Raw genomic sequence first — 19,462 nt, 5'->3', positions numbered from 1 at the left:
CTCTCAGAGGAAATATGGCAATATACATTGAATAACGTCAGAGAGAAAGAATAATTTCCATAACATTGACTGACTAGGTGCATTATTTCCTATCCTTCTAAATTAGCACACATAAGTCCAGAAAGATTGGCTTACAATTGAAATATTCTGTCCAGGTAGAAGATTATATAATTATTAAATAAAGATCTATTTTATTAGCATGAAGGAATATGTTCTTTTAGCATTCTTGGGATCATATCAGTTAAGACAACCTGAAAAATCAACTTTTTGCAATTTTCTCAAAAAAAAGCTCAATTTTAAAATGGGAATAAATTATAACATCTTATTTGATGTGCCTATTTTTAAAAATAACACCTGTTTGTTCTTTGCAGCCAACCGCACGGAAATAAATGATTAATATACTTACATTCTTAAGCAAAATCAAATAAAAAATCAATATGATATCTTGATATTTTAAATGTGACTTAAATTTTGGTCAAAGAGATGTGTTTGAGCAAGGAAGAGAGGGAATAGAGAAATTTAAAGGTGCATGAAAGATGTTTTCTCATTTGGGACCTGAAAGAGCAACCACAAATAATGCACATTTCACAAACAGCCTTTGTTGTAAAGAAGTTTGTTTTTAATATAATATTCCAGTGCAGTCCTGAATTTTCATGTAGTTCACCAGTGTACTTTTAAGCTGATTTAATCAGTCATGTAGATCTATACTTCAATCATATTCACCTCATCTTTTGATTTTTTGCACTGCTTAAATAGCATTTTATAATTTCTGCTTATTTTTAAGTATTATTGTTGAATAGCCGTTTACTTTTTAGCAAAAGGATTCATAATTTACAGTTTGAATATCTTGGTTAACTTGTGTTTTTTTAAGTATAGGTCAAAATTAGGCCAGATTCAAAATAACGATTAGTGATAGTTTCTTTATAAAAGTACATTCATCTCCTCTCCACTTAAGGCGAGGCATTTGTAAATGTTGTACTTGAAACCATCAGCAAACTAGTCAGTGTTCCATACTAACTACTTGACAGTGCAATATGGAATGGCACAATTTTTGTTAATATTTCACCCTATTACATAGTTGGAGCATGAAATCTGTAAAATTTTCAGCTGAGACTAAAATTGGACCTAAATGCTGATATTGTTTGGCTAATTCAAAATCCAATTAGAATCCTTATGATGTAATAATTGTTGAAACAAAATATAGAAATAACTGTCTCCAACAATTCAGATTTACATTATATTTCTTTGTGTACTGTAGTTAATATGTCTTAATGGAGTCTTGATTGTTTATATAACATTGGCAAGAATGGGTGAAAATATTACCTATTTAAATTGAACAGGAAATTAGTTGCTTTAAGGTCACATGCTAAATATATTTTAATATATCTGGTGTAGTCTGTTGTTTATATTAATAATTAATACCAGAAAATGGTTCAGATGAGTAATCATTAGATTTTAAAGACATAAAATGTATTAGCCTTGTTCTGTATCCAACTAATCTGAAAATGACCTGCTGAGTAGGTCCAAGATTGCCTTGTTGTAAGCCATTTGCTGCACAGATTGAGGTTTTTATTCAAGGGGTGCAGTGCGACATAGAGCACAGTTACCTTATTTAATCCATTCTACTGCAGACTTAAAAGAACAGTAGCTGAGTTGGAACCAGTGTTCATCTTACGATTGTCAATCACTGTCTGTTAACATTTGTGAGAGTAGATGTCTTTATTCAAAGACAGCTGGGCAAACCAGAAATGCAGACAAGTAGTAAGCAATTTGCTTGGACTGCACAAGACAAACAAAGGCAGAACATAGAAGCCAGCCCTTCACATAGGAATATAATGGGATATGGTGACCTTTTGGCACTCCATTCAATTCCATTCTCTGTTACACAAAAAGATTCAGTCTCTGTTGTCAATTTAGTTTAATTAGTGGCATGATGCAGATAAGAAAATGAACCTCTCTTATGTTCCACCTACAACTGTGGACTAGAACTCAAGTGGAGAAGCATTCGTTCTTAAATGACTAAGAAGTCTGCAATTCGCAAAAAAGGTAAAAAGAATATGTCCTTAACAACAGCATAGCCAAGATATGGCATTCCCTGAAGACTGATGAGATTCAAAAATGGGTCAAAAGCACCTTAGTAAATAGAAGACAGAGCAGTCTGAAGAGTCTTAAAAAGGAAATGTCCCAAAGAAAGGGAGCAGTGCAAACAAGCCTGTAAAGGGTTCAGAGTAAATATGGCACTGCATTCCTAGATTGGAATGCCTAAACATTTCCAAAGTTGCAGAAGTCTACACAGATCAAGATCTTTGTTTGCAGCTGTATTCTTAATGAAAATGAGCTTCATTTGGTTTCCTGTTATCTTAGTCTGAATTTTCTGGAAAATAAATCATCATACAATTTAAATGTTCCTTCATTTTGTCCAGGCTTTTTCTCCTTCCAGTCCTCTTTTCTGAAGAACTTAGACTTTCTTAAGTACCTCAAGAACTCAAATAACTGCACGTTTGATCTGTAAGCAATGACATGATCACATAGTCCAATCTTATCATAATCTAACATCTCCCATCTAGGCTGACCATCATAACATTCATTATTCCCATTTTGTTTTCCCCTTGACTTTGTTAATCAGCATGATCTTTGCCATTCTCCATCCTCCAGGCTCAATAAATTCCTATTTTCTTTAACTTGTCCTCCAATCCCATAATCCAGTCAACTCAATGCTGTTTGAATGTTTCCAATGTAATGAATTAAAATTCTGATCTCCAGGGTATCTTGTGCACTTGCCATCAATCCTTTTTTCTAATTCTCATTCTAATCCCATCACCTGTCCAGGCATTTTGTGCTTCCTGTTCCCCCACCTCATTGTTGTTCACCCATCAAGTGCAATTTCAACCCTATTTTCACAAAGCCTATATTTCCAAATAAGCTTTTTGTTACCTTTCTTAACTAATTTGTCAGCTTTCATAACTAATTCATTGTTAGTTTTAGTTTGTTTTTGCCAGTCTATCTGTAAAGTTTGAGGTGCTTTGATATCCTAAACATGAATATTATCCTACACATACATATCTACATCCAAACATATTGCAAAAAGGGGTACTTTCAGAAATTAGTGGTAAAGCATCAAATTTGTTTTTAACCCTTTAGTCTTCAATCCACAATCAATAAAGCCATTTGAGCTTGTTCAGCAGCTGGCATACTGAGATTAAATATGGAACCACTTATCCAACCTGGAGCCTTCTGTCCTTTACTTAATGGAATGATTACATTGCTCAATTGATCATAGAAGAACTCTACCTTATAATTTTATCATCAGCATGCATAATTCTTTTGCTCTTTATTTTTGCTTAATGTATCCAAATTTCATAAGAAACTCATGTGAAATACCTGGATCAGAACAAGTTTTTTTTAATATGAAAAGAGTAAAGGTGATTCTGGTTCAAGGTATTTGAAGTTAAAATCTTTATTCTTCCTGTGCTCTCATAAATTTGTCAGTCTTGTTCACTATCAAGAATCTGTCCTGATGCATTAATGTGTCATAATGATAAACTAGCAGACCACAGTTCGTGCAGCTTCAGAGCTGTGTGTCAGACATGGCTATAAGCAGCACTGGTGCCCCACAGGGGATTGTATTGACCCCCTTCCTGTTTACCCTGTATACCTGAGACTTTAAATACAACACTGAGTCATGGCATCTGCAGAAATTCTCTGATGACTCAGCAATAGTTGGGTGTATAAAGGGAAATCAGCAGGATGCAGGGCCTACAGGGCCCTGGTGGAGGACTTTGTCAAATGTTGCAAGCTGAATCATTTGCAGCTCAACATTAGTAAGACAAAGAAGATGATGATGGGGTTTAGGAAGACTAAGCTTGCACAGCTCCCTATTACTATTGATGGTGAGGACATAGATATGAGGAGGACCTACAAGTACCTTTGGGTGCGGCTGGATGACAGACAAGTGGAGCACCAACACAGAGGCTGTGTACAAGAAGGGCCAGAGTCACCTCTACTTCCTGAGGAGACTGAGGTCCTTTGGAGTATGCAGGCTTCTCCTTCACATGTTCTACCAGTCTGTTGTCGCCAGTACCATCTTCTATGCGGTGGTGTGCTGGGGCAATAGCATCAACACAGGTGATGCCAACAGGCTCAATAAACCAATTAGAAAGGCTGGCTCTGTTATAGGAGTCAAACCGGACACACTGGAGGCTGTGGTAGAACAAAAGACCCTACAGAAAATCCTGGCAATTCTGGACAATGTTTCTCACCCTCTGCATGACACCTTAGTTGAACAGAAGAGCAGTTTTAGTAACAGACTAAAATAACTGCACTGCTCCAAAGAACGCCATATGCAGTCATTCCTACTCTCGGCCATTAGGCTTTATAATGAGTTAACCTATAGTCGGGGAATTGATGAACCCCTCCTGTTAGATGGTTTGAGGTACCTCATCTTTTATTCCTTCTTACTTCCTTTCTAATATTTTATATGTGCATGTGTAATATTTCTGTGACACTGTAATTTCCTTTGAGATCAATAAAGCATATATGTCCTTGCATTGTCAAGTGCTATTAAGGATACTTTCAGAAATCTGTACATTTGCTATTTCTTTGCAGATTTGTTTTTCTTTCACTGTGGTATGCCATTTTTTGACAGAGCAATTGATGTGCAGCTTCTGATAGATTTGCAACAAGTCCAAAGCTACGTTTTCCCTGATAGGATTTTCATTAGCAGTTTAGGATTTTGTTCTCCCTCTCTAAGAAATTTGCATTAAATTTTAGAAAACTGAAGGGGGGGGGGGGGTAAAATAACTTCCATTTATATTTGACCTGTCATTTCCCTAAGGTATTTTAAAGCCAGCGCTTTTGGCATACAGTCACTGTTGTAATTTAGGAAATTTACCAGAATAAACTCTTACAATGTTTTTGTTTTCTTTCCCCCAGAGGAGGTGATTGAGGGATAATTGTTGGCCTGGGCACCAGGGATAATAAACCAGTTCTTATCTTCACCAAAGTAATTCAGAGTATTATCTGATAATATCACAGCTGTATGTAACAATGTGACAAAACAAACCTGATATTATCAGTATAATAAAACATCGGCACAAGTAAATGAAAACTTAATGCTGATCATTTATTATCAGTGTTCATAAAGTTATTAAGAATATTATTGTTTTATTGTTTAAGCATATAAAATGAACATTTAAGTACATCTAAAAATAATCAGTGAAACCAAACTGTATGAAGAAATGGAAATATTTGTTTTGTGTTTAGTCCATAATATTGTTGAACAATGGTCTTCATTGGGCATATTGTTGAAAGAAACACATTGTTAAATTTAAGGGTGAAATAAATCAAAATTAAAGCCAAAATCATAACAGATTTTCTTCAAATATCCTGGTTCCCTGTACAGTATTACCTGATGCATTATGTTTTATTGTCAGTTTGAGCTGTATGTTGTTAATATTTGTATAATTTATACCTTCTAAGTTTAACCTCAGGATCATCTTTATTTATTCTCTTCTAGGATGCTACAGAGTATGCAGATCTTCCAGTCCGACACAATGAAGACCAATTGAACAGTGATCTGGCAAAGCGACTGCCTCTTGAAGTGAACCCACATTCTTTTGACAGTGCACATACCAAAGCCCACTTATTGCTCCAAGCACACTTTTGCCGAGCTGCTTTGCCATGTCCTGATTATGCCACAGACACAAAATCTGTATTAGACCAGTCCATTCGAATCTGTCAGGTATGGAAAATTGAGTGGTGTCTGGTATTTCTGAAGGCAAAAATATCCAAACTAAATCTAGTTCCTATCTCTTTAACTATTTTTATGGTGTTGCTTTAAAATTACGTAGGATTTTTTTTTGCTATGATGAATTAAGTTTAAAGATAATAGACGCATTTGTATATTTTGTTTTTTGGCTATGAAAGGCAAGCATGTTTGATGAGTTCATATGAGCTGCAAAGTAGTTATCTCTGTGACCCATGCTGATTTATTATGCTAAATGTTAAAACAGGCAAAATATCAAAATTGTCATTGACATCAACTTTGGTTTAGATCAGAAGTGTGCAATTAATTGGGGCTGTGCCAAATCTATTCTGCAAATGTATATGCAAATTGATTTGTTAATCTACACTAATTTCTTCTGATTTGGGTAGTGCATAACTTTGTGCTGTTTGCTATTTGTCGCTGTTGAAGTCCCAAATATTCACATGCATTGGAAACAAAATGAAACTGCAACAGTACCTGTACTACACAGGGGACCTGAATTTTCTATCCATTCCATTCTGAAATTAGGAAAACTCAGTTTTAGTTGGCTTTAATTAGATATAAACATTGCAGATATAGCTCTTTTACTATCCTGAAATTATATATATGCATCAGGCAGCATTCACGTTAAACTAAAGATTCCACAACATGTTGTTTAATACAGAATTAGCATGTACAATAATCGTACATGTGCAAGTCAAATGGAATAAACCATTCCTTTTAAACTGTACACAGATTTATTCTGGCGAATGACCTGGATGTTATTCAGTTCAGATGTCTGAACTGTAATCCTCTGGGGCATACAAATGTTTAAAGAAAGGATATGGTGGAGGTCCAAAAATGCACAGAGTGGATAACTAACCAGAGCCTTACCAGATGTAGCCTTCGATGTTATGTGAATCAAGGGAGGGGATTGCTGGGGCCCTGACAAAGATTTTTGTAACTTAATTAGCCATAGGTGAGGTACCAGAAAACTAGAGGACAGGCTGTGGTTTTACTTAAGAAGAACAACAGAGACAAGCCTATAAAATACTATAGGTGAGCCTTGCAAAAGTGCTGCGAAAGTTATCAAAAAGGATTCTGAAAAAATTCTGAACACTACAGCAGAGAAACGGGCTGTTCAGCCCATCTAGTTCATGCTGAACCATTAATCTGCTTGTCCCGTCAACATGCACCCAAATCATGGCCTTGATACCCCTCCCATCCATCTACTTAACAAATTTCTCTTAAATGTTGAAATCAATCCCCTCTTCCATCACTTCAGCTGATAGCTCATTCTACACTCTCACCACCCTCTGAGTGATGATTATCCCCCTCATGTTCCCCGAAACATTTCACCTTTTAACTTTAACACATGACCTCTAGTTATAGTCCCACCTAATCTCAGTGGAAAATCCCTGATTGCCCTATCTACACCCCTCATAATTTTGTATACTTCTATCAAATCTACCCTGGTACCCCTGGTGTTTATACATTATTTCTACTTCCGGGTTGTGGGATTTTACTTGGTCTTTTCTGCCCAGTGCACATATGTGCAACTAATCGATCTGGGGTCAATCTTGCCTTTCACTAAGGCTAAGGTAGGGGATCTTGGGTTTAAAAAGGTTGGTGACCACTAAGGTAGAGGATCTGCTGGAGCTTTTGGAAAGCATTAAGTTGGATAAGTCACTGGGATGGGATGTACCCCAGGCTACTGTGGGAAGCGAGGGAGGAGATTGCTGAGCCTCTGGCAATGATTTTTGCATCATCAATGGGAACGGGAGAGGCTCTGGAGGATTGGAGGGTTGTTCCCTTATTCAAGAAAGGGAGTAGGGGTAGCCCAGGAAATTATAGACCAGTGAGTCTTACTTCAGTGGTTGGTAAGTTGATGGAGAAGATCCTGAGAGGCAGGATTTATGAACATTTGGAGAGGCATAATATGATTAGGAATAGTCAGCATGGCTTTGTCAAAGGCAGGTAGTGCCTTTCGAGCCTGATTGAATTTTTTGAGCATGTGACTAAATACATTGATGAAAGTAGAGCAGTAGATGTAGTGTATATGGATTTTAGCAAGGCATTTGATAAGATACCCCATGCAAGGCTTAGTTAGAAAGTAAGGAGGCATGGGATCCAAGGGGACATTGCTTTGTGAATCCAGAACTGGCTTGCCCACAGAAGGCAAAGAGTGGTTGTAGATAGGTCATATTCTGCATGGAGGTCGGTGACCAATGGTGTGCCTCAGGGATCTGTTCTGGGACCCCTACTCTTTGTGATTTTTATAAATGACCTGGATGAGGAAGTGCAGGGATGGGTTAGTAAGTTTGCTGATGACTCAAAGGTTGGAGGTGTTGTGGATAGTGTGGAAGGCTGTCAGAGGTTACAGCGGGACATTGATAGGATGCAAAACTGGGCTGAGAAGTGGCAGATAGAGTTCAACCCAGATAAGTGTGAGGTGGTTCAATTTGGTAGGTCAGATATGATTGCAGAATATAGCATTAATGGTAAGACTCTTGTCAGTGTGGAGGATCCAGAGGGATCTTGGGGTCCGAGTCCATAGGACACTCAAAGCTGCTACATAGGTTGACCCTATGGTTAAGAAGGCATATGGTGCATTGGCCTTCATGAATCGTGGGATTGAGTTTAAGAGCCGAGAGGTAATGTTGCAGCTATGTAGGGCCCTGGTCAGACCCCACTTGGATTACTGTGCTCAATTCTGGCCACCACATTACAGGAAGAATGTGGAAACCATAGAAAGGGTGCAGAGGAGATTTGCAAGGACGTTGCCTGGATTGGGGAGGATGCCTTATGAGAATAGGTTGAGTGAACTCAACCTTTTCTCCTTGGAGTGACGGAGGTTGAGAGGTGACCTGATAGAAGTTTACAAGATAATGAGAGGCATCAATCATGTGGAAAGTCAGTGGCTTTTTCCTAGGGCTGAAATGGCTAGCACAAGAGGCATAGTTTTAAGGTGCTTGGAAGTAGGTACAGAGGAGATGTCAGGGGTAAGTTTTTTACGCAGAGTGGTGGTTGCGCGGAATGGGCTGCCGGCGGCAGTGGTAGAGGCGTAAATGATAGGGTCTTTTAAGAGATTCCTGGATGGGTACATGGAGCTTAGAAAAATAGAGGGCTATGGGTAAGCCTAGGTAGTTCTAAGGTAAGGACATGTTCGGCACAACTTTGTGGGCCAAAGGGCCTGTGCTTTGCTGGTTTTCTATGTTTCTATGAACCGCAGAACATTGAGCTGACAGTCCTGCCCCTCCTGCAACTGAGTCTCAGTAATGGCTGCAATTCCATGTGCTGATCTATGCCCTAATCTCATCCACCTTTCCTACAATACTCCCTGCATTGAAATATAGACAGCTCATAACAGTAGTCCCACCATGCTCAATCTTTTGATTCCTGACTTTGTAGGCTTATAAGCGTCTTTCTCCACAACTACTCCATTATCTGTTCTGGTACTCTGATTCCTATTCCACTGTAACTCTAAACTCCCCCTTGCAGCACTGGCAAACCTTCCCACTAGGATAATAGTTCCCTTCTAGTTCAGGTGTAAACCTCCTGTACAGGTCACACCTTCCCTGAAAGAGAACCCCATGATCCAAAAATCTGAAGCCTTCTCTCCTGCACCATCTCCTTAGCCACATGCTGAACCATATGACCTTCCTATTTCTGCCCTCACTAGCATGTGGCATGGGTAACAGTCTTGAGATCACAACCCTGGACGTCCTTTTCTTTACTTGAGCAGCTAGCTCCCTGAACTCACTTTACACATCCTTAGCACCCCTCATACCCATGTCATTAGTACCAACGTGGATCACGACTTCTCGCTGCTTAAGAATGCTGTGAACTTGAGCAAAGTTGTCCCTAACCTGGCACATGGGAGGAAACATACCATCAGATATCTAACTCTCGTCCACAGAACCTTTTTTCTGTTACACTATCCAGTGAATTCCCAATGACGTAAGTTCACCTTTTCTCACCCCTTAACTTCTGATCCACAAAACCGGACTCAGTACCAAAGACTTGGCTGCTGTGGCTTTACTCTGCCAGATCATCCCCTCCAACATTATCCAAAGCGGTAAACCTGTTGTTGAGCGGAGCGGCCACAGGGTACTCTGCACTAACTGCCTATCCCCTTTCCCGCTCTTGGCAGTCACTAAGCTATTTGTGTCTGGCACCTTGGGTGCAACTACCTCCCTGTATGTCCTGTCTATCAACTCCTTAGCCTCCTAAATGATCTAGTGATCACCTAGGTTCCAGCTCCAACTGCTGAACACAGTCTGCTAGAAGCTGCAACTAAATGTGCATCTTGCAGGTGTAATCATCAGGGACACTGGAGGTCTCCCTGCCTTCCCACATCCCACAAGAGGATCATTCCATTATCCAGCCTGGCATCCCCACTAAGTGCAATAAAAAAGAAAGAAAGATTAAATAATGGAAAAAAAAATCTACCTACAGCCTTTGCTTCTCTTTACAACTTCACATCTCGTCCCTCGGAGTGTCAGACACCCTGTGCCAATAGGCTGGTCCTGGACTTATTTCCACTTGGCATGATTAACTTATTATTTAATTATTTATGGTTTTATATTGCTATATTTCTTCACTTTCTTGGTTGGTGCGGCTGTAACGAAACCCAATTTCCCTCGGGACCAATAAAGTATGTCTGTCTGTCTGTTCATCAATGCTTTAACTCCCCAATCTTAACACTGGCCCACTAACACAATACCACTCCCAGAATGTCCACTCCACTTTTTTTTTATTGACCCGTGTAAAGTGCCTCATTATTCTCAATCCAAAGTCTCCTTGGGAACTGTGGCATGCAAAATATGCCTACTGTCCCCACTTGCTTCTTTTAAACTCTCTCTCGCTCTATGCAATCCAATGTTTCCTCTAGAATTGTGCTCAAAATTAGATTTTAATATTTTGATATACGATTTATTTGCATTTGGAAAGTCAAGGACTGTTGGGGATAGTCATTTTGGCTTTGTGCATGGTGAGTCGTGGCTCACAGATTTGATTGAGCAGATGACCAGGATTGATAAGTGCAGGGTGGTAGATATTTTCTACATGGACTTCAACATGACTTTTGATTAGGTTCTGCATGATAGGCTGATCCAGAAGCTTAGATCAATGGAATCCAGGTTTTACTTGCCAATTGCATATTGGCTTTATGGTAGTGGAGGGTTGTTTTTCAAGATGGAGGCCTGTGGCCAGTGGGCTGTCACAGGAATTGGTGCGGTTTCCTCATTATTTTTAGTCATCCATGTTATTGATTTGGATCAGAATGTGGGAAGCATAAGTAAGTTTGCAGATGACGGCAAGATCTGTGGTAAAGTGAGCAGTAAAGAAAATTGCCTTAGTTTACAATCGGATATTGATCAACTGGGAAAGTGGGCAAATGAATGGCAGATGGAGTTTAACTCAGACAAGTGTTATGTGATGCATTTGGGAAGTTGGACCAGAACAGGACATACATATTGAATGGTGGGGCTCTGGGGTGTGTTGTAGAACAGGGACACCTAGGGGTGCAAACAATGTTCCCTGTAATTTGTGATGACCAGTGTGCACAAAAATCTTGTGCTGTGCAATTTTTTGCCCAGTGACAACAACATATGTGCACTGAATAATTTCTTCGATTAAAAACAGTATAAATAAGCCAGTTCTAAAATCTACAGACGAGCCATTGCAAACTCCACATTGTCAACACCATCCTCATCACAAACAGGAAAAGGAAATGTGATTGTGTACAATCGTGAAGTATACTTAACATGCCAATGAAGTAGAGGGTGACAACCTTTTGTGCATTGTGTAAGTTCCTTTATGCTCTAGTAGCAAAAAATACGTGCACAGGCACACCTTAGAGGGAATGTTATGTGCAAGTACACACTGTAATTTCCTGAAAATGGCAACACAGATATACAGAGTTTATGAAGAAGTCGGATGGCATGCTTACTCTCATCATCCAGTGCATTAAGTACAAAATTTGGAGCATCATATTATAGTTGTACAAAACTTTAGTTAGGTGCATTTGAAGTACTGTTGCTCACCAGCCTATAGGAAATAAATGCCTAAGCAAGAGAAGGTACAGAAAGTGTTAACAAGCATGTTGCTGGAATCAGATAACTGGAATTGTAGGGGAATATTGTATGGGGTGGGAATATTTTTCCTAGAGCAAAGGAGGTTGATAGGTGATATGATAGAGGTATATAATATTATGAGAGTATTAATAGTATAGATAATCTGAATATGTTTCCCATTGTAGAGCCATATAAATCCTGGGGCATAGGTTTAAGGTGAGAGGAAGCAAGTTTAAAGGGGATCTAAGAAATATATTTTTCACACAAAGAGCAGCTGGTATCAGGAATGAGCTACCAGAGAAGATGGTGAGGGCAGGAACAGTAACATTTTAAGAGGCAACTGGACAGATATTTGAATGGGCAAGGCGTAGAGGGATATTGGATATTAGTGTGGATGGGCATAATAGTTGGCATTGATGAGGTGGGCCAAAGGGCCTGTTTCAATACAGTACCGTTCTGTGATCTATGAATTTATTTCATGTGTTTAACATTCATGATGTACAAAGGCAAAAGAGTTCCAGCAGCATGTTCAGTGAAAATTTACCCAGGCAAATACATTAGAAAAAGGGATCAAAATTGATTGAAAACAAGAGTCTATAAAACTAAAGTAAGTTATATTTATGTTTTAACATTGAATCAAGTCTCAAGGTTCTTTTCCAAATCCAGAAAGAAATTAAAGCCAGAGAAGAAATTGTATTTCAAAACGTAGGTATGGTTTTAGGGATCATCTAAAAGAATAGAAGAGAAGAATGGTTAAAAAAGGTATTCCAAAGTGTGGGCTCGGTGCAATTGGTGCATTGCTTTGCACTGTTACACAAGGCAAGATGAAACACATATAGCATAGTGGATTCAGAGGAACAGCGCATTTTTATTGCCAAAGATGTTGCAAAGCTGAAGATAATTGGATTTCAGAGAGAATTTAACACACACATTGGCAGAACATAAGAACTGATCACTACAACAGGAGCTCTGGACAACCAAAAAATAAGGAACATACATCATGGGTTGGCAACAAAGAAGTAGCTGTGGGCTTACATAGTCAACATATAATAGAAACAGCCAATGCGTTGAAAGGTTAGTAAAATGATTTTGATATGTATGCTACACATTAATTTAAAGTACACTAGGAAAACCAATTCACCTTTGGTCATTAACACTAAACAGGTATATCAGGTAATATTTTTTACTCATCCTGACTTTTATTAAAATGTCAAAGTTAGTGGAGCCTGATGCCAGGAGGTGAGAGCAATTGATAGCTAATTCTTTACCATTTATTTAGCACCAATGACCAAAGATGTATTTCTCTCAAATTTATTTTTGAATGGATTTGATCAAGTACCATATTTAAACAGACAGGTGAGACCAACCTTAGTTTCTGTGGGAAGTAGAGTCAAGGGAAGTAAATAGACTGGAATGTATAGAGGTAATTTAGTTATCATTTAATGTTGTATATTCTGAACCCAGATCTCATCTTTTTGTTCCATTTAAAATACCCTGTGTATGCATTTATAGTTGAAACTGATTGTTCAAAACTGTAGTTGCATTGTTTTATCAATGGTGGCAATACAACACTTCCATTGATGAAAAGATGCATTTATTCCATGACAAATTTAGTATATTCTAAAAATGAGCTGTTAGAACTATAACAGAATTTGAGAAAAATACATATAGATCTCTGAAATTTATATCTTCCTCTTTTCCTCGCTTCTCCCATCCTTTTCTCCCTCTTCTGCTGTCTCTCTTCCTTATTATGTTGCACACAGTTCAAGCAAGGTTGAGTCTGGAATAATGAAGCCAATACAATAGGGAAAATGAAAGAGGGGAAACAGGATGAAGAACTGAGACAAGATGTGACAAACAAATATGAGAGTGTATGGGAAAGAAAGCAAAGAAAAAACAAGGGAGAAGACAAAAATATGTAACTGAGAGGAAGGAAAGAGAAAATGGAGACAAAAAATTACATACTCTTCAATAGACTGAGGGTTTTTTTTAATGGCCAAAATGTATAGTTTAGACAGCCATGTGCTGAGGAAGGTTTAGTAGAAAAAAATAAAAATCGTTAAGGAAAGCCAACTTAATAGAAATGGCCGAAACAGTGAATTAAAAGGAAAGTTAATCATTGCACTAATAACCAAACATACGTTGGAACAAGAAATTAATCCCTTAGATGATGTAATAGTGTTATTAAACATATAAATATTTGCATGCAAAGATATGGCATCATGGTTTGTAAATTGGTTCATTTAAACTACCTTAGTGACAGTTTTTGGTTATTGAATGTATAGACAGAAAGTATGAATTTAAAAGAGCAATAGTCAGAAAAGTATGAAAATATAAATTATACTCCAGGGGTTTTACTGCATTTCGCATCATGAAGTATTGGCAAATGTAGTCGCGTTTAATAAGCATATATCAGAGCTATTATCAAAAGACCTCATGTCACTATATAATTCCTTTAAAAACTATCAAAATTTGTCAGAAGTTGTGAGTACATATCCATTTTCTGCATTATGATACACCAATTTCACATGTAATCTGCACCACTTTTTAGCATCAAAAAATTGATTTTGTTGTACATCATTTCAAAATAAAGCTAAGTTCAGAAATAGCATAATGCAAAACAATGAAACTGCAAGGAAGGCTATAACCCTGTGGGGTGGTTAGCAAATACTGTAAAACTCTAATAATTTGCTATTTGATCATTCAAAAATTTACAATGGTTCAGCATCTGGCTTGCCAAGCCCCATTTCACACACTTCCTTTAAATTTGCCAGGTCCCTATTTTCTGCCTGCATGAATTTTCTTGGGACCCGTTTCCTGTGCTCTTTTTAAACTCTCTGGGACCTTATTTCCAGCTCTCCTTTTAACCTGCACGAGGCTCTGTTTCCCATGTCTTATAAACATTCAATGGCCCTTTTCTCTACCCCATCTCTCACTGAGGTCCTCATTATTGTAAGTAAACAAGATCTACTTATTTATTATAATTACTATTATTTTTTCTTCTATTTTATGTATTGCATTGAACTGCTGCTGCTAAGTTAACAAATTTCACAACACATGCCGGTGATGATAAATCTGATCCTGATTCTGGTTTAAGGATTTCCTTTTAAATTCCCTGGGTCCCATTTCCATGCTCCTACCGAGTTCATCAGAGACCTGTTTCCCGTGCTCCCTTTAAACTCATCACACATTTCCCACATTCCCTTCAAGCTCATTAGAGCCTTGTTTCCCACGCTCCTTCCATGCTCCCAAATTCACCAGGTTCACTGCACTAGTGTATAACAACTTTTTTTTAAAGTTGAGTTCAGAGTGCTTTAGGGTGTTACTAAGAGTAATACCCATTAGTCCAGAAAATTACTGATCCTGAGTATACCAGATTATGGTATACTTGGGCTCTGGCACAAATAACACTAAGATCTGTATAGTTCTCTTCCTTGAGCACTACCATTTTATTGTAGTTTTATTCATGCTAAGTTGTTCCATCAGAAAAGCTTAAGAATGCAGTTGGAACTGTGGATAAACTTAATTTAGTCCACCATAATTTAATGTAGTCAGAATAACTATTCATTTAATGCCGAATGGTAGTAATCACAATTACTAAGATATTTGTCAGCCAGTGTGACCATTCCAGTCAACTTACCCCTGAAGTTCATTCATAGTTTATAGCTCTAGCCCCTTGCATAATAAAGAATACTAATACCAAGATGTCTACAGAAGTATATATTTGTGTCCCTCAGTTTTTTGACAACCATAGGTAGCATATCATAATCACAAGAGGTTCCACAGATACTGGAAATCGAAAGAAACACACACAAAATGCTGGAGGAACTCAGCAGGAAATGAACAATCTATTGATGTTTCAGGCCCAGACCCTTCTTCAGGACTGGAAAGGAAGGGGTATAAAAAGGTGGGGGAGGAGTCGGAGGACTGGTTAGAATGTTATAGGTGAAAACATAGGTAGCATAGATTTAATTAGTGTTGATAGTATCTTTTTTGCTAGTTTAAAGTGGCAGTGGATGATGCTAATACTTATTGCTACTGAAAATCCACTGTAAACTCCGGTAGATTTAGCAATCTATATCTCTGCATCAAATAGCATAAATTAATTGAGAAATGACAACCAGTATAATTTTTAAACTCCTTTGTTTTCCTCAAAAAGTGTATTGTTAGTGGCTATAGTTAGGATGTATGCTATATATAGAAATAGAATTTATTTGGGTGAGATTATCAAGAAAAATAAATTATTTCAGCATGCATGGACATAAAATCAGTGCAGATATAAAGTATATTTATCACTTTATACCTCCATCTTTTTTTAAATTTATTAACAAATTAGGGAATTGACACCCAAATACAAAATTTGTCATTTTACATCTGATACGTTGCATGTAGCATTGAATATTGGACAGTTATTGAAACTGACATCTTTGAGATAAGGCAAAGCCTTGTTTTAGAAATAGAGAAAAGGGTCAAGGTGTAGAATAGTTAGTATAATTTACAGCCAGCTACAGTGACATGGTAACCAACCACCTCATAAAAGATGTGTGTGCAGGGCTCTCTTAACTGCTATCCAGGGAATCGCCTTGTTTATCACGCCACAGAAAAACTGAAGTGTAAGCTTACGTATCTGCTACTAATTGTCCATGCATGTCCTGTGCGTATAAATGTCTCTTTTCTGTCAGACTGTGCAAATTGTTCTGTCTTAAAATCAGGCTGCTGTTGATTCATGTGGCTTTAAACTTGCATCCCAGCATCCTCCTTGTGTACAAAGCCTGCTACCCTTTGACATTTCTGATTGTCTGTCTTCATTTATCCAGCAGTTACACTTCCAATATTTAGTGGGCTTAATACTTAGTTTATTGTATTTCTGATTTCTAGAGTCAGAGCAAATTGCTGGTGTCAGAATGAAAGAATGAACAAGTCTCACAAATTGTGCATTTGACCAAATTAGTTTTAAAGATGCTTGAAATTACTAATTGAACATTTATTGGTTAATGTAACCAAACACAGGGGATTTGAATGAGAAAAATAGGCTGATTGAATGCTGATTCCCCCATTATTGTCCAGATGCAGAGACTCGACCCAAAACATTCACAGTTCTTTTCCACCCCACGAGAGCCATTTTTCCCACTGAGTTTCTTCAGCAGGTTGTTTGTTGCCCCCATTAGTGGAACAAAGAATTTTTTTTAACAGCCTGATATGCATTACATTGTTCAGTGCAAAACATAATAAATAGAAAATGCTTTCAATTATAGTTACTGTTTAACAGGCAGTGCATTGCAAATTCATAGATGATTCTCTTATTCTCAGAAATGTTTGTCATAAATAACTCATTATTATTGATATCTAAGTTAAATTAAATCTATTTAAAGTATCAAATTACTTCCCTCTCTTTAGCTACCTTCACCTTATCTACTAAAAATATTTCTTAGCTTCTCCAAACTGAAATAAGGGCTCGAATATAATCATAAAACTTCTCAGAATCATGTTGTGCATCCGGATTTGGCCATATAGTGTCATTATTGCCCACAGTTAATGGAGAATTTGTTTAATGTTAGAAATTCCCCAGAGGTAATATACTAGCAAGTTTGGTTAAAGAAAGATTAAAGATTGGTTTTATTTGTCACATGTACAAATTAAGCAGTGAAATGTGTTGCTTGCATTAAATCAAATCAGCAAGGATTATGCAGAGATAGTCTGCTACTGTTGCCAAAGTTCCAGTGCCAACATAGCATGGCCACAACTCACCAGCCCTAGCCCTAGCCTGTACATTATTGTGATGTTGGAGGAAACGTGGGTTATGGGGAAAATGTACAAACTCCTTACAGATAGTGACAGGAATTGAGCCCCTATCTTACAGCCGGTGCTGTAAAGCATTGTGCTAACTGCTATGCTATTGTGCCACCTTGTAAGATCAAATTCCGATAGTTTTAATTCTAGGGTGCATTCAATCAATTTTTGTGCGTAACATTTGTAAGTTGACATCAATTCTTTTTATAAGTTATAAAGTTGAATAGCTGCCAATTACTTCTTGGGACATTATCAGAAAATCATATTGGAGGAATCAGGAATCACTAGATGATTTACATTATTAAGGCCTAACAATGGTCTTTTAAAGGACTGATGGTCACTTCCACATATTAACCTCATGGGGGAATCAGCAGAAGCATCACTGAACATTGAGCTCATTTCCTTTTATCTGAAATCAAGTTGTTCTGGTAAAATAAAAACAGAAACTGCTAGAAATACTCAGCATATAGGCCATATCTGTGAGAAGAGAAACAGATAACAATTCAGTTCATTGTGATAAAAGGTCTTCAGCAGGAACTGTTGACTCTCTCTCTCTCTCTTCCCACAGATGTGCCCAGATTTCTGTTTTATTTCGAGTTTCCAGCACGCCCTGGATATTTCTCCAGTGGTCCTGGTAAAATCCAAACTGAACATTAGTGAGCAGATTATTAGTTAGTGCCATTTTGTAGCACAGTTAATAATAACTTATATCAATTTATAGGTGATTGAAGATAGACTGTGATTATAATTGGCCGGATGGGATTTGTTCAGCTTTTTTTGTGGACAAGACATGCTTGGGCATTATTACATTAAGTAAATGACAGTGTTGTGGCAGTATTGGAATAGCCTGGCTCCATTGATCTCTGCCTTTTGCATCAGTCTTCCCCATTCCCCGACCAGTGTACACCACTAACTGACAGGGTGTCTGTCCCTCACGTATGCTAATAGTAGTCTGTCTACTAAATTAATGGAAATGTAATAAATAAATTCAGGACTCTGTTCTCTCAATAGAGCTCAGGCTGCCATGCGGTACTGTTATGTAAGATGATTACAAATAATCTCTTTTTTAAGTATTGTTGACTCCGGTTTGAATCTTCCCATGTCATTTCTAAAGAGAGAAAAAGCAGGTGATTCATTCCCAGGGTGCTGATGCTATTTTCTAATAGGTACTTCTTCGTGAGGTCAGCCTTTAACTTTCTACAGGTGGTTTGGCTGCGGAACCACTTGCAGTGCTTTAGTATCCCTCTGTCAATCAACAGTGCTATTTACTTTTCTTTCCACTTTCCAACAGTTTAACTTGTTAGCACTCATCGTGCCAATACGAATCTAACAATTCCACTGTTTAGTTTAGTCTTCCTGCCGTGTAAGGAGTAATTTTTGGTCAGGTCCTCATCTAATTGCTCAATAAAGACATCACCATTTTGCGGAACATAATTGTAAAATGCAATGCTTGCAAATCCAGAGCTGGGATAAATGTTTGACTAATCTTTAAATTTTTAGTATCTTTAGGATCTCAATTAAGCACTGAATATCATTTTCTATATTGTGACAACCAAAACTAATAGATGTATTAAAGCTAGTAAATTTATATAAATTGAATTTCTGCAAGTATTTGAAAATGCTCAGTGAGCTTTATCAATTTAAAGACAATACAAAGCTTGTGAGCAATCCATTTTAACATATAACATTTTCCCATTTCATTCTGGGAGGAAATGAGTAATGTGTAACCCATTTGTGTGATCAATTTGCTCAAGCAGCTACTGTGAAATGTTAATCACAACTTTAATTTGTACAGCATTAGCATTTTGATTAACTTGTAGGTTTGCTGCCATACTTGAAGTGGTTTTTAGTC

At 37.7% G+C, this 19,462-nt stretch overlaps 1 protein-coding gene across 2 annotated transcripts in view; it reads left to right on the top strand.

Moving 5' to 3' along the window:
- ascc3 (activating signal cointegrator 1 complex subunit 3) overlaps positions 1-19,462 on the top strand; it is a 360,447-nt gene that overhangs the window by 295,828 nt on the left and 45,157 nt on the right. For both annotated transcript variants that reach the window (XM_073056467.1, XM_073056468.1), the window contains exon 37: positions 5,516-5,740. In XM_073056467.1, the coding sequence (XP_072912568.1) occupies positions 5,516-5,740 (225 nt within the window). The remainder of the gene's footprint in view (positions 1-5,515; positions 5,741-19,462) is intronic.

This window comes from Hemitrygon akajei, chromosome 9, assembly GCF_048418815.1.
Source record: "Hemitrygon akajei chromosome 9, sHemAka1.3, whole genome shotgun sequence".
Classification (NCBI taxonomy): Eukaryota; Metazoa; Chordata; class Chondrichthyes; order Myliobatiformes; family Dasyatidae; genus Hemitrygon; species Hemitrygon akajei.
Note: the sequence above shows the minus strand (reverse complement) of the source record. Positions and strands in the feature narration are given on the sequence as shown.